Source organism: Anser anser (genome assembly GCF_964211835.1).
Source record: "Anser anser genome assembly, chromosome: 4".
NCBI lineage: Eukaryota > Metazoa > Chordata > Aves > Anseriformes > Anatidae > Anser > Anser anser.
In genome coordinates, this window is record NC_139724.1 from 6,981,935 (window position 1) to 6,999,069 (window position 17,135).

The 17,135-nt window shown below is 37.0% G+C and overlaps 1 protein-coding gene across 6 annotated transcripts in view; it reads right to left on the bottom strand.

Moving 5' to 3' along the window:
- Nucleotides 1–17,135, bottom strand: part of BANK1 (B cell scaffold protein with ankyrin repeats 1) — a 144,651-nt gene that overhangs the window by 85,409 nt on the left and 42,107 nt on the right. For all 6 annotated transcript variants that reach the window (XM_083835525.1, XM_083835520.1, XM_083835523.1 and 3 more), the window contains 4 exons: nucleotides 16,955–17,103; nucleotides 15,589–15,727; nucleotides 13,383–13,525; nucleotides 6,747–6,867 (listed from right to left, as the gene is read on the bottom strand). In XM_083835525.1, the coding sequence (XP_083691651.1) occupies nucleotides 6,747–6,867; nucleotides 13,383–13,525; nucleotides 15,589–15,727; nucleotides 16,955–17,103 (552 nt within the window). The remainder of the gene's footprint in view (nucleotides 1–6,746; nucleotides 6,868–13,382; nucleotides 13,526–15,588; nucleotides 15,728–16,954; nucleotides 17,104–17,135) is intronic.

Sequence of the window (17,135 nt, forward strand, 5' to 3'; positions counted from 1 at the left end):
TTTATGGGGAAAGCACGTATGAGACTGTCTATTTGTCCTGGGCTTTTAGATTCCCTTTAATTTAATTATCACAACTCTTTTAGGACCATGAGAGTATCTTCATGTTTGAGATAGACAGATGTGAATTGTTTGTTTTCTTTAGATAAGTAGATCAGGTAGGATAAGGACACCCCTGACTTGTCACAAGTTATTGTGGGAACCATCAGATGATCTTAATGAGCTTCACTGATTTGGAACAACTTTTAACACACTGCTTTGCAAAGTCTTTTTAGGCAGCCCCTGATATGATCCCTCTCTTGGAAAATGCTTTTACCAACAGTCCCCATGGCTGCTGTTCCCTTTAGCCACCTCTGCATCACTTTAATGTCCATTTCTGCGGGCAGCTGTGGTACCAGCAGACAATCTTTGCCCTGTATAAGCTAATGGCTTTGCCACCCGTGAAGCAAAGGAGACATTTTTAGACCTGATCTCTCAGAAAATCCTTCCCTAAGCCTGTATTTACCTTAAAAGTATAGTAAGGTTAATGACCTCAGAAAAAATGAGTGAAAGCTCCTGCTATTTTTTTGCCCTCATTCTGAAGAGGCACAAATGGCCATTTAAATGCCTCCCAAGTCGCCTGCTAAAGGTGAAGTGATCTCTTTCTTAGCAACTAAAGCAAAAGCCAATGACAACTGCGGGTACCATTGTCAAAACAACCAATTATGAATAACCCACTGCGAGATCTATTTTTTAAATTATAATTGTTCACTTAATTGCCAGTTCAAAGTTTAGCAAGCTCTTAAGACAAATTAGAAGTTCTACTGTAAATATATTTCTACCACACTGTGTTTAACTCCTTTACCTGAAGCTTTGCATTATACACAGTAGCAAGATGCTGTAACCTTGTGAAAGGACACATGACTTCAGCAGGAAAGCATTCAGGAACTTGCAAGCTCATCGCACTGAATTTGGGAAAATTACTGGAACTTTTATCAGCTGTGAAATTTGAACAACTGATACATTTCAGTTAAATATATACACAACTGAAGAAAAGTAGTAGTTAACGGGGTAAGTAGAAGTGCACAGTTTGTAACCAGCAGCAGTCTTTTGATGAAGAACATTAAGGGAGAAAAGCTGCTGTAGTTTTGTAACTACCCTGGGAACTAGATAGCTGGTGATCATAAGCAGGAAGGAAACAGTACAGAGACCATGACCAAGTGGCTTATTTTTAAGTGCATGAAGGCAACTTCTTCATCTTTCCACTAACTTTGAAACCATTGCTTGCTCTTAAAAGCTTTAGCTGACACACACAAGGTGAAGAGGGGGTTGCTGTTTTGTCCTGTCAAAGTCCCTTCTCCACTCTACTCCGCAGGGCATTCTGCAACACCTCAGCTATAGAACAGAGCACAAAATCTATTATTGCTGCATTGTAGCACTGCCTTAGCCTGCGGGAATTTTCATAAAATTGCAGCAAGCAAGCAGAACACCTACAGTTATATTTCTGCAGTTTTTTAAGGCATCCTTCTTTTATTTCTGAAATTACTGATACAGGACATTACTTCTTTTAGCAATTTAAACAGACATTTAGGATGATTTCTACAGTGTCAATATCAATTAAACAAAAAAGCGCTTATAGCTCCTCTTGTTTCCCCTCTCCCAGGCTGTCTTTCCTCCTGTTGTTTTACTAGCAGCTGGAAACCCAATACCATTCTTTTGGGACTGATGTTTCTGCTTGAAAGAAAGAATTAGAGAAATCAGGATACAATTTGTTATGTTGCTAGCACTGTCAGGAGACAAAAAAAACAACACTATTTTCTACAAAATAATTCAGGATTTTTCATAAGCCTCAATATATGGGTTTAATCAGAACAATGGTAACAGATGACTTAAAACAAAAAAAAATCAAGGAAAATTCACCAGTAGAGGAAAAAGACACACAGGTTTTCCTCAGTTAAGTTGTCTTCTTTGACCTCAGAAATCAACACATCAAGAACTCCCAAACTGAGAATTCAAGAATAGATTCAGAGCTTCACCAGCTCAAGAAGAGCTTTGATCAGTTACTATGTTTTGTCTGGAGTCTTTTACCACACTGTAGAGGAATAATATACATACAAGGTACGCTGAAAGCAGTTGAACACGTAATGTGCAATATTCAGGACAGTACCTCCAGCTTCCACAAGAGATGGAGGACGAGGTACCTCATTGTTCTCATCACCAGCACAAAAAATCCCACATGCCTTGGCTCTGTCTTTCAGTTAACGCTGTGATGTTAAACACAATGCTGTTCCAGTGGCTTCTGCTCAGTCTATTAGCTTTCTCAGCTGATTGGGCTTCTGATATTCTCCTTCAGAGGACTACAGAATAATCTCTTTGAATATCACTCATTCCTAAAACACCCTTCTTCTTGATAAGCTGAAAAAGTCTTTATCTTAATTCTTCTATACTGCTAGGGAGTAATATCCATGCATAATCCTAAATATATTTTGACAATGTTCTTTTGAACATTGTACAATCTATCATTTTAACTTTAGATGTTTTTCAGCTGAACAAAACATATACAACAAAAAAACTAAATTAAAACAAGAAAGGCACAGTTCAAGTCTGAAATGTGCACTTCATTTCTGACAAGCTTTTACACATACAGCAGTTCCAACAATATTCTGCTGGTAGAGACTCCTGCTTTACTTTTTGGATACTACAGTAACTATTACAATAGGATGCTTCATCAAAAGCATCCAACTGAAACCCATCTTATCCGTGGGTTATCATTGGAGATCCTGGTCTGTTAAAAAAACAAACAAAAAAACCCAAACAACACTAAAACCACCATATACAGCATGAATTCCCTCCTCCAATCTTTCAAAAATCAATTTCATTTTAATAATACTGACAAGCTTAAAAGCAGGTCAAACAACAACTAAAGATAGTGCCGTCATTACCTCCATGTAGGCTGAGATGCAATTTTCTTCCTGCAAGTAATCCAGCAAGTCAGCTTCCACACAGGAAGAACATTACATACAAGTTAAAGTGCTTGCAGGACTACAGCCCTAGGTTTTCATATTACAAGGGACTCCATAAGGCATGATGTGTTGCTCAAACAATTCTCTTTACTTAGATGGCATGAAATTCAAGTTTCTAGAATATGTATTTGTGATCCATGACATCATCTGAAAAACCTCCCTTATCAGAAATCATTATATCCCATGATATACCTGTCTTAAGGAGGTGGAGTTGTTCTGTTAGATATTATGGTCACACAGCAATTTTGTCATGACACCTTGCTTTTTGATTAGGATTTCAAAAAAGACAGGAATAAGAAAAATGTTCTAGTTGAGTTTACCCCGGGGAAATAACAATGGATGATTTTATCCTAAGCATGTCTTTTTTACAGGCATGTTTGCATGTGTGTGTTACTATAAAGACAGGTAGCCATACACATTAGTGAGATATATTACATTGATATAACATATGTTAAAAAATACATATGTTAATATGTTAAAAATACATAACATACATTGACAAATCATGTTAAACAAGGGAGTATGCATAGGGCCTCTCATAAAGTGCTCCAACTGAAGTTAAGTCTCCAACTTAATTTGAACAAATGGAAGCTGAAAGACAAGTAAGCAGCCTCAGAATTTGCAAGAAAGAAATTCTATAAATATAATAATGTATGCACATGGTAGGAAATATGCAGTAAGAGCTACAGTAACATCATGTACATACTTCGGTTCTCATCACCTGGAAGGATGAAGCTGTATGTTCCGTGGAGAGCTTTTGTACAGAATAAAAATTTGTGTCGTTGTAAGGCAATCTGAAACTACGCATTGAAGAACGAATTCTAGAGTGAATTCTAAAAGATTTTTAGTTGAGAGAATTATTCAGGCATATTTGTAATAGAGGTACTGAAAGTAAAATAGTGAAGGAGTTGATCTTTTGCACCCTTACTGTCCGTCTTTACCTTGCCAGCCTAGACACCAAGCTCTCACAAGTACTGACATTCATCATACTAAAAAGAATTGTTAAACAGCCATTCTGGGAAAAAAAAAAGGGGGGGGGGGGGCAGGGGGGGAAGGAGTGTTCCTGGAAAAATTGTGTAAGCAAACATACATCTGTTGATTTCACGTTCTAAACTACCATTAATACAGCCAAGAATCCCAAAAAGAAACATGCACTCCTCCTATTGGATATTATATTTAGCTTTGTAGTCCTAAATTTTTTAATCACACAGCTGTACACTTTGTGAGAAGTCAAACCAAGCAATTCTTCAGTTATCCAATAAAACTAATCGTGTTATCTTCATTAGTTGTTCACTGAGTTCATACTGAGAACTCTCAAGCACAGCGATTTATCAGCTGTATCACAGTGTGCTATCTCTGAAGTTAAAATAAAGCATCAAAGTAAAACCAGAGCGGAAAAGGCTTCTCTTATTTGTGCCTCATGGGGCGAGTTTGGCATTCTGTAGTCACACCAACAACTGGAGAGATGAAAAGGCCTCCTAAGGATATGGCGAAAAAAAATGCATGTTTGTTATAGTGTTTAGGTTGAAAGGAATGTATCTGTACTTTGAAAGCATCTAGCTTCCAAGCAGCGCATCTTTGGGTAAAGGCATTATTATTAAGCTAGAGGTCTTACATTATTATTAAGCTAGAGGAAAGTCAGATTAAGTACAGTCCATCAGATGACAGATTCACAAAAAGCTGTCACAAGCTTTTGGAGGAAAATTACATAGTTCATCAAGCTTTATGAACTAAGTGTTTGATACCAAATCTAATCAGAAGCTCTACTTATTGAGTTCTACAGGCTTTGAAGCCTTCAGAAGCAAAGCTGGAAGTCGGCGAGAACCCTACAAGAATCACTTACAGGCAGTCACTGAGATGTTAAGTATTGGTGTTTGTATTCTGATGTGTCAACGTGCCTCTATTCAACCAAGTACGTCTCAATGCAAAGTGTCTTTCCCCTGAAAATTGACAACTGGAATTCTGGCCTGTTTTGACCACTAGGGGAAAAAGCTGAAAATACAGCAATTATGAAATTAGGACCAATTCTTCTGCCTATCAGAGAGATAAGAATAATTTATCTCAGTGCTAAAGAGCTTTTTGTCAATAGCTTCAATTCCTCCACAGAAGTATTTAATTAGTTTTCATTCTTTGACTTTTTCTCTCTGAAAGAATAAACATGGTACTTGGAAAAAAATGCTATAAAAACAGTAGAAAAATGAGATGCTAGTCCTCTACTAGACATGAACATGTTTAATGCCTGCTTGGCATGCTCTCACAGGGAATCAAAGACGTGCATTTAAACAGCTTTCAGGCAGAAGGGGGGATCAGAGCCCTAGGCCTCCTACACTGAGTATTTCCAGCTCTGCAACCACAACCTCCTTTTATCAAGGATCTAAGCATCCAGCTCCGTACTTTGTTACACCACACATCAAACCAGTTCATTTTAGGAAGGTCCCTATCTGGCTCAAGCTCACAAGCAGTCAGCTTGCTCTTGAACTGCACAGGCCTTTTGGCAAGGGATTACAGGTTGGTAAGCATTATTCCCAATATTCAAAGATGTGCCTAGATCTAACGAGTTCCCAGAGAAGCAGAAAAATCTTTTGTTCCTCAGAAGAAACACTTCACATTGGGAATGATGTTCTAATATGTCCTATACATCCCTTCCCCTGCAGCCCTGCACAGGAGCATGTCAAGGACAGGTGGCTCAGTTAACACCCTACTTCTTTGCTTCCACCAACCCAGACTCACATTTAAGCTCACTTTTAGAATGCATGAGAAGAGAAATCATGTTTATCTGCTACAGAGGGATGAATTTCATCATAAAAGAAACCTTACTCAAAATGAAAGGAAGCACGATAGTGGTCACAGTAGAGATTACCTTGAAAATTTGTTCTGTTTGGTTATGAGAAGTGTTACATTATACTTGAACACAGTGAGTTTATTTTCTCTCAAAACCACAGTCCGGTTACACAAAACCCGAGTCAGCCAACAACTTGAACACTTCTTTCTTAACTATTTCAGAAGGGAAACATACAGTTTCTTGGTAAAGCTGAGGTCCAACACACATCTGGAATAACATCATAATAATGTTTTCAAAACACAAACTAAATAATCAAACTTGATTTACTGCAATACAATCTGAACCCTTAATGAGTGGCTAATTCAAACAAGACCTTCCACTAAATGGTGGCTTATGGTGGTACGCTACTGGATTGCGCACACAGTGCCCCTACTTCATAGCCAAATCCTATTTTAACTCACTATAATTATACTGTTAGGTATATATATATATACACACACACGAATAAAGTAATGAAAATCATTAAGCAGAGTTACTAAAATGAATGTAGATGCTTTGTTTTGTTATTTCAAACTTGGAGAGCACAAAGTTTGAGAGTCTTGCAACAAGATCGATTAGTAAAAATATATGCAAATACACACAGATAATGTACAGGCATGTATGTCTCTTACTGTGTTTTCTCCATGAGTATAAATCTGCTGAGCTGAGAAGTTGTTAATTTGTATTTAATCCAAAGCTGATTAAAAACATTCAGGTAGACAACTCTAAATACATAGTACTGACTCAAGAAGTAATGTTTTACAGATTTTTTTTCTCCAGTTTTTTGTTTCTTGGTTATGCTGTCCTTATCATTGATTCCTGCATTTCAGCAGTGGTCTTAAATATTTAAAGATTGTCATATTAACATTTATAAGTAATGACCAAAGCAGCAGCAACAAAATGAATGCATAGAAGAAGGGACTCACTAGCTTGTTGATAGTGCTGCTCTTCACTCTGGGATATGTTGAATTCAGACGTAATTATTTTGCTTTCCAATAACAGAGTCAGAACACTGTCCAGCTTCTCCACAGAAGAAAATCTAAAAGCCTGTTCAAAAGACAAATAAATAAAGTCAGCACATGTGTTGCATATGTATTTTTAACTTTATCCTCAGGTTGCTAGTGAATCAAATTATTCAGGCAGCATTATTACAAACTCAGTAAGACCAGCATAGTTTCTGAAAGTTACAGAAGAGGTATTATGATATACAAGGACCGGAGTAACACGATACAATTGAAAAGAAACAGATATTATAATTTACAAAGTTCAGCTGTGACTAAAAATTTCTGAAGGACAGGTAAGGACAGGAAGATTTGTATTTATATATTCTTGATTTAGATATGACAATGCTGTCTAATAATCAGGAGCTGTTCTAACAGATGCCAGGTACCAAAAAAATCCAAGGTCTCATTACAGCAGTAATTCAGGATGAGTTTAAAGAATACAGTAGCACTGTTACTGGAAAGCTTTACATTAAGATCGTGCGATTTGCTAGGTAGGAAATGGCATCAATTCCATCAACCATTGGCCTGACACTGCTGCCAGATTAAGAAACTGATAGCAAGCAACCAGTTCGATGAGCTTCCTACCTCGTACTTAGTCTTTAGACAAGGGAAATCCTCACTGACTTCTATGAGATCATTTTTTGACTGCCTAATTCTGCCTGGACAAAAGGCCAAGATTCATTCCTAACGACTCTCAGGGCAGCCATAATTAAGTACTTTTTTCCTTGGTGTGACGAGAGGTATGACTACAGGGATTTGAATGGGTAAGGACGTTTTACACTAAGCACTATAAAGATAGTCTGTGTTGCTCTGGGCACCAGAAGAAACTCAGCAGCAGCAGCAGAACACTCAGGAGTTGGTTTACACTTGACACAAAAATAATCCTGGAAGCGTTTAAAGCCAGGTTGGATGGGGCTTTGGGGAACCCAATCTAGTGGGAGGTGTCCCTGCCCATGGCACTGAGGTTTGTGACAGATGATCTTCCAGCCCAAACCATTCTGTGATAAGTAATGACTTAGGAACAAGCTCAAATGAGTGCATATGCAGAAGCTGTGCCACGATGAAAGAGGCTCAAACCCACTGGTATTCACTGAAACAACCGTATAGCAGAAATTCCCCTATACAGAGAGTAAATACATAGGCTGGCTGCTAAATGAACTAGATCTGAACTAATATTTTAAATTTCCTCTAAAGTGGCAAGGACATCCCATACACACTTTGCTTCCTATCTAGCCCTCACTGTTCAAAATAAAAATGAACAAAAACAAACAAACAAACATAGCAACACCTGTCTCTTACTATCTGTCGAGAAATACCTGAGGAACAGTTTCACAGAGACCAATTCAGACTGTCTTGTATTACAAAAGCCAAATAAATACTCCACAGGCTCCTTTCAGCAAGCGCTCAAGGTAACCTGGCCTTCCAAGGTTCTCTGGAAAAAACAAGAGCAGAGGCAGGAACCTTTCCTTCCCCTTTTCATTTAGGCAGAAATCTGGGGGAGAAGTACCTTGGGAATGTATAGCTCTTACTTTGCACTTAAACAACCAAAGTGATGTGAAATAAAGCAATATTTCTCAGTCTGAGACAGAGCAAGTTCTTGAAATGAGAAGGGCACACAATTTCGTGAACTTGCAGCAAAATTTTCAAGGTCGCAAACAGTTGCATGCTTAACCACATCAAGCTGGTCAGTTTTTACAAGAGGTAAAACAAAAGGTCAGTTTTTACAATACAGGCCAATTTCTGTCTCAGTGTCTGACCTCCCAAAGGGAGCAAATTGAATTAGAGTTAGATTTGTCATGCTTTAACAGGTCTGCCTTCCGAAGACCAGCCCATCCATTCCTAGGAATTTGAAGGCAGGCACAATGTGCTTCTGATACAGTTTTCACAGTGAGATTTGCTTCAAGTTTTCTGTCTCATTTTTTTTCCCTCTTTCTACATGGATCTGAAACCTGAAGGCTCAAACACATGATTTAACAAGCGATCCTGTAAATGAAACCTTAATGACTAGCTTTTCTCTACTACTCTACAACAAAGACATGCTAAGAAAATATAGTTTAACTATTAAAAATATACCTACATTGATGCCTTTCAGCTCATACACAGGAAAGCCTGTTCCACTAGTTATGCGAAGGTATTAGCCGAAATAAGACTGACACAGAACCAGCAACAGGAATAGTCTGCACTCTCCAGCTAGCAGGAAAGAGCTCCATACCAACACAAAGGTGATCTCCTCCAGGAAGGAATTCACTTTAGAGACACTTACTTTACTGCCCCTTTCTGTTGCAGAATGCTCTCAGACGAAGCACAGTGCATTTATGTATTCTGATACATCCTATACAGCTCTCTATAGGCCTGTGGGAACTTGCTGAGAAACCCCACCACCACCACACACCTCAAATTCATGCTGAAAAGCCAACAGGAATAGGACAGTATTTAAAGTTAAGCACGCTGCAAGGAAACGCTGAACCAGTGAGAAGTTTGTGAGAGCCCACGTTTTATCTGAGAAAAAAAGATTTAAAACCTGACAGAAAAGAAGTAAAAGCATGACTTCCTGCCCATGTCCCTGTAGGCAAGTTCTTCTTTCCAGAAACCATTCAGAATTAAGCCAGTAAGTTTCCAGGCAATACTTCTCCATCCACTCTGCTCTGCCCTTCAATCTTAGTCCTTCTGCAAGTATTGCAAACTACCCCAGAGCTCATCCCCAGAAGCAAGCCCTTGTTCCCCACCTCCTCCCCAGGTATAGGCACCATCTCCCCTCCCTGCCTCCTTTTCAGAGCAGCAGGACACAGACATGAGCAACAGAGAAGCCCCAAGTGCTGGCTATCCATCGCACCTGGGCATCACAACAATAACACTCATAAAAAGGAAAAGCCCAAGCACATATTTTGCTACTTTCGTGAATGAGATGACCTACATTCTTTCGTAACTGCTAACAAAGCCCTGAAAATGTGTGCCACTGAAGCAGCACACAGACACTAAATTAACATACTTCTCACTGGCTTTAGCAGTACTAACAAGGTTACGTTTACATAAAGATGAACTACTTCAGTAGTTTTTATGTATCAGATACTACTTGATATGCACTTCCATAGCTAGATTACTTCTGCCACACAGTATGGGCTAAGGTTGAAAAAAAAAATCACGCGGGCATTTCTTACAACTTTAGCCACTGGTGGAATATGGAGAGATTTCATATTTAGGGGAAAAGAAGGAAACATTTTAAAATAAGAGTTGCTAATGTGGCTTAGAAGATTGAAATATTAAAAACCGTTTCAAAGGAAGTATCTTAGGGGATCAGGTGAAGGCGCATACATAATACCTCCCCATAATGCATATAGCTATTTCTCACAAGTTTTCACAGAAAAGGCTGCAGTTTATTTTCATTCTTCTTTTTTTTTTTTCAATATACTCTGTAACTGAAATCCTGTTTGATGACTATGATATAAAAAAATCTCAAAAATCCTCAGAATCACATTATTCAACCCAAGTTTGTCACAAAAACTTTTTGACTCTCTCTGGATACTCTAAGTCACTCAAACTAACAGGAACCTATCGATTTCAGTAATAAGGATATGACCCTACTTTCCACTTTTCTGAAATCCTAAGAAATGTGTACCAAGAAACCCCAACACTAAAAAATTGAATCAATAGTTGCATTTGGTAGAAAGTCTGAGAGAAAAATCAATACAACATGTAAATCCAGGGGAATGTTGAAATGAAAAGTTGATGAGAAGTGAAAAAAAAAATATATATATATATATGAAAAGTTTACTTGTGCATTATAAAAACTTTAAAATCAGTCAGGTTACTACTTACAAGAGTTTCTTTAATGCAGAACTGTATGAAAGCGAGAGAACAAAAAATGAATGGCCTTCACCCCATGTTCAGCCCTGTATGTTCTGACAGCAAGTTTGTTCAGAATTATAATACAGTTGTTATAATCGCAACTCTTCCTACTTAATATAAATTTTCAGATTGTATTCCTTCAAAAATTTGGGAAAGAAACTCAATTAGTTTTTACTCTATTTATTTTCTTACTCTGTAAATATTTGCTTGGTTTCTTAAAATGTCTTGCTAATGTTGCTAAATGCTTTTAGAAATGCAGACAAATACAGAACAGAAAATGATCTCAGAGATGCAGCAAAGAATTTCATCCAAAACCATGATTTGTGAAAATCTTAGAATACATTTACTCTAAACTATAGCTAGTGTTAATCTTTAATTCCTCTCTAAAAATAAAAAGAGGAATTTATAGGTGCAGGAGTCCCATGCTTTGCTGGCCTCCCATTAATGCCTATGAATTGACCTGACCATCAGTGAAAGGAATGGATAGCTGTAAGCCTATTTATTTGTTGGGTTTGGTGTATCTGTTTGGGTTTGCTGGGGGACAAAGCAGAGAAGGGGACAATAGTCTTCGTGTTGATATCATCTCCAAGTTGCCACAAAGGCCATCAACATGATATAAAATATAATGAAAACATTTTACCAAAGCATTGTATCTTTGGTATGCATTACTGTAGCAATTTCCTTTCATCAGAGAATTTTAATAAGGATTGCAAGCATTTGTGAAAATCTTGAACTTTTCTTTGAACCACAGAATGATATTGCTTTGATCAATAATTGCTGTAAGCTTTTCTATTTTACTTTAATTTTGTTTTCCATTGTGTTTGATTGTTACTTTGCATAGATAAACCACTGTTGCCCCAGGATACTTTTGCAAATAAGCTGATAGTCTCAAAGGTTTTAATTATCCTGGTTAAATAAAAGTTACTACTACTCCTGCTACTTGATGGGAATTCTAATTAGTACCAAGGCTGTTCTGTTTTTCTTCATGTGAACAAATTTAAGATTAAGTTAAATCATGTTCTGTAAATTGTATTTTTATAATATATCTTACTGCCATTAAATCAGGTTCACATGAAAGCTTAAAGTATTTTAAAAGTTTGTGGAAATGGCTCAGCTACCTAGCCAGTTAACATACCTCACTCCCTGGCCCAGTGGGTATCATTAAATGCAATGACAAATCTTCCAACCCATGCACGCTTACAAAAGGGTTACCATCAGTATACTTTCTTACACAGCAGTCATCATATTGTGTGGATTGTAAAGCTTGCTTGACTATGAAAATTTTCTCACGACTGATTTTCCAGTTGCCAACACAATAACATTAAGTTCACGGCATAGAGTACCTACTCATTTAAAAGCTTGCTTATTACCCAGATGAGTAAAGGCAAGCAAACTGTTAAACACAGCTGATAGTCATAACACTACAGCTGTATTTCCTGGTGCTACTGCTCTGCACAGAAATATTTTTGCATTTGTATATAATTTGAATCGCATGTGTCTTACTAAATATTAAGCATGCTGGTTAAATGAAGGGTCAGACTCCTGAATAACACAAAGAGATCTCCATTATAAATAGCAGGTGTGTCGTAGGTATCTAGGTTACGACATTAGTTATATTTTTTAATCATAATACATTTCCTATGCATAACATTTTAAATAAAACCTGTTAGAAACTTACGTCCAAGTCCTTCTAATGATGGATATTACAGAGATTTTAAGAATTCACTTGTATTTAAAGTTACACTATTTTTTCTTGTGCAACGGCTTGTTTGCTTAGAACAAAAGTGAAATGTATTTGGAAACAATCTACCCCCATCCTGAACTGAATACAAATAACACAATACATCATTTTTTATTAATCCTTTTTTTTATGTTTATAATGCCTTAGGTGGTAGATAAGGTAGATTTGTCACAGGAAAATGAGACTGTCTGCGCTGGAAACAGAGACTATTATTTTTGTTCTGGCTTTGCAATTACAATATAGACATCATGACAAGTCTGCTCTGGCTACCCACCATTCAACAAATGATACTTGAGGTTCTGTTCTTTCTTAATAAATGTTTTCTTTTCTTACTATTTTGTATGTGCCATCGGCAAAGGATGTTGCAGAGTACTGCAGTCTGCTGTGCTGATTTGAAATCCAGCTCAAAATCTGAATTCTTCTAAATATATGCAAAGAATCCGCATGGCAACCAGCAAACCACATGAATGATAATTCAGCAGCTGTAAATGGACTCTGCATGAATAGCAACCTGCCTTTTTCTGTACCAGCTATGCCAAAAAAAATCCCATTTACTGGTGAATGAATAATAATCTTCCAAATACAATGTGACTTAAGATTACTTGTTTCTATTGGCTTTAGAACATACTCAAAGGAAGGCTTTCAAGGGAGAGAGACATCGCTACTATTTGTTATTATTTTCATCCTCTGTAATGTAGGATGTTGTTCATTGGGCATATACAGCACCAAGGATTTTTATATCACTCTAAATGAAAACAAAAAAAGGAGAGAAAATCTGTTTTCACTTGTCTGACTTGCTCACAACTAGGTATCTCAAAGACGGGCCTCTTTAATCCTAAGCCTATTATTGAGCCATTATTCATTACTACGCAATCAAAATAAAGTCTTTACAGCACGGTGTATGTTTTCTTAGCTCATATTAGCACTTACATTCTATTTTTTTCATTAACTTAATGCAGAAGTCAACTTACCTGACAAGCAAAAGCTATTGGGTCAGCCACTTTCTGAAACACGCGCTCAATCTCTTCTAGTGCAGTATAATACTCGATCTGTGCTGTGGTCTTAATGACTCCCCCACAGTAGACATTTATATATACAGGGCCAGCAGGAAAATCTTATAAAACACAAATCAGAACAGTAGCTGAAAATATTTTGCAATCCCAGACCAGACATCTCAGGGAATGAGTAAAAGAGCAGAGGAAAATACCACAGAAAATGCATAAGATGTGATGAATTGATTGGATTTGCATTTCACAGATGATTTTGTGTAGGCAGTTCTGTATGCAGGTCTTTCAATCTAACATTAAAAAGCTGACAAAAGAAAATACATATCTGCAAATCTGTATGAAACAAAGCTACTGTATTGCTTCATGTTAGAAAGGAGATGAAAACTGTATACTTCCAATTTCCAACTTTCCTTTGATGGACTGATGACCTATAATCAGCTCCCTTATGTCTACAAATTAAGGAAAAGTTCATTTATTGCAAATTGCTATTCATCTTTTGAAACATTTTCTTAATTGCAGGCAAGGTTCTCAAAATTGGACTTGAACTAGACTGCAGAAATTGCAGTATAATTACTTCCATTCCAGTTGTTTACCTAGTAAAAGCAAAGGAAAGAAGCATTTGTACAGTCTGTTACTTAAGTATGACTTGCTCTGTGTATGCAGCAAGAGCCCTCTCTATGAGCTCATTTTATAATTCATTAGTATTCATTGTGCCAGGCATCCTGCTGTACCATACCAGCACTAGCACAGTTTTCTTACAATTCTAACTCTGCCCACTACAGAATGATAAAAATGCGCAACCCTGCAAATGGAGAAGAGTAATAGGGCCAAAGAAACTACATGAACAGAACATTAACTGAAATGGAAAGCTGCCCAAACTTTTTTTTCCCCATTTTTCTTATAATGTTAGATCAGCTAGATCCTTATTATTAAAAGCTATTCCCAAACTTCAACTTATCCAGTTTTTGTAACAAAGATTATAGAGAAATGTTTTAAAAACAAAAACATTTCAGAAATAAAATTAAACTGCAGCTCTCTACCACATTTTTCATCATATTTCATTTACTTTTCCCAATTTATTTCTGCATCCATTATTGGAACCTCCCTGTGATTAACAATGATCTTATAGAATCATTCTGTAAGAATCCTTTAAGACCTGAGAACAAGGATTTAAGCTTTCCTCTTCTGAAATCCAGTTACTGATGAAAATTTCCTGTTGGCGATGTATTTCCCATTCATGTCTCTAAAAACAGACTCTCTGCACCATCACAGCAGTAAAGAACAGGGCACATGGACAGTGGTCAGCATTAAAAATCAGGCCACAGAGTTACCCAAAAATAGTGCCAAGAAGCCTGTAGCTCGAAGAAAACTGTAGCCTACATATATATTTTTCTTCATACTGTAGCCTAAATATATATTTTTCTTCCTACCTAATGTTGCATTGCAATGGTCATAAAATAAAATATTATGTAAGTTCCTTTGGGAATATACAGCATGCAACAGAGTGGCAAGCTACACTCTGAATGCCTAGGTCGTAACTGTTTTAACTTGTAACTCTCATTACGTGCATGGGGACAAGTGTGACCTTTAAATTGGCACTGTAGATCTCCTAAGATAAAATGTTGTGTTTTTTTCCTTTGTTTGTCATGTTCCAGGCAAAATAGGAAAATATGGCAAGTACAATTATGTATGGAACAGTTGAAAAAAATCATTATAAACCAGCAGATCTGAGTGACACAGAGAAATGGCATGAACATGAAAAAAAGAACAGAGAAAAAATATTTCCTATGTCAGTAAGAATTATAGAGAGGAGTATAACCAAAGTTACTGCATTAGATATAAAATGAAACATTTTAGTAATAGGGTAATAAGAAAAGAATATTAGCTTTCCATTTTATGGCAGTGTTTTTGAAGAATGTTAATCTGTGACTAATCAATGACATTTTAAGACTGCCACATGCCATTTAACCACACAAAAATAATCTAATAGAGCCTAGTTTCCCATAAATCACACGGCCTTGCTTCTCTGCATTATTAATAAATGTTCTGCATGCAAAACCCATGTACAGGAAACACCTACAAAGCAGTGGGAAGTGAAACTACTTATCAGAAAAAGTGAAGGGAGTTCAAAATTTTCTCCTTACTTAAAGGTAATGATTTTTTTTCTTACCTAAGGCTTTCATATACTTGACCTTCTTACTCCAAGAGGCTGGCTGTGTCCTAATTCGTTGATTATCTGCTATGAATTCAATTTCAAAAGTTTCATCATCTATTTCATCTTTCAACAAAATGAATATTTCACCAGGGTTCTATAAAATTAAAATATGTTCCCATTAGTCAGTCTTTCATAAAATTATACTGAAAGCATAAAATGCAAATTAAAACATAAGTTGGAAGGAAAGTTCCTTTACCAATACGTTCATACAAAAAACAGCACAACACCAAAACATGATGCCATCTCAGTGTTATCCTTCAGTATTTTACAAACAATAAATGACAAAATTAATGTAGCATTTAAAATTCAGCTTACCTACCAATGTTCTAAAGCAGTATTTTAAATGCATATGTAGGTGTAGTGCTACTTCTTCTACAGCTATTCTACTGTACAGTCTAGAAAAACAACGTTCAAGCATGTAAGAAGAACCTACAATACTTAAGACTCGTTTAAACTCTTACAATGAGCTGACAGTAAAGTAAGACAGAAGCAGCAAGTAACCTGAGACAACAGCCCTCCTGAACTGAAGTGACTTGCACTAAAGTGTTGTTATCGTATGTATAGGATATGGCATAAATGGTACATATCAAAATAAAACATCTCTCTTATTACTTGATATTCAGCTGGTAATCTGCCCCCAAGGGCTAACATATGGGCCAGCTCGCTGAAATACAGCAAGCAAAATATGTGACATTTCAACTGCAACCTCCATATCTGACCACAGCCACCCAATTACATGAAGGAATGCAGCACTGGATAATGTATTTCCTCTGTTTACATTTTCACATATTTTCTCACAGCAACCCTGATCAAAACCAAACACACATGAACATTTGTGTCCACTGGACGTGCATGCAGATATGTATACAAAAATATTTCTGATTTCAATTTAAAATTAGGCAAGGCACATGCTCATACGATTGCTCATTGTGTAACTCCTGCGGTACGGGTACATATGTATGTGCCCATTGTGGATTCTTCACAAGAGACTCTCTGTATCTCCAGAAGTCGCTGACTATATGCTCCCTCTAAACTACAAGGTCCTTGTGACAGTAACATCTCTACCCAAGCTGACAAATAATTCTCATAGAAACACAATCCCTCGGAGGCTGTCTCAAAACTATTTTACTTGCAAATCTTCTGGCTGCAGTATGGATGTGACACAAAGACAAAATAAATCCGATTGCAGTCTTCATACACTCTCATTTTGGCCCCTTATCTGAGATTTGTTTTCAAAACTGATACAGTATGAATGAGACTGCAGCAGGAAATGAAGAACACTGACTGTTATCCCGAAGATTTTAGCATCCAAAAACCTTACCTCACATGATATTCTTTCTGGAAGCACCAATACCGACTGCTCATTAACTTCTAATGTTTCAGACAGTACTTCTGGTTCAAAACGGAGATCTGTTTTTTCTGGAGCTCCCCTGGTATCTGGTAAGTTAAAATCATAGTTGGTCTGGTCATCTGAAATAAATAAGGTGAAGTGAGGACACTGT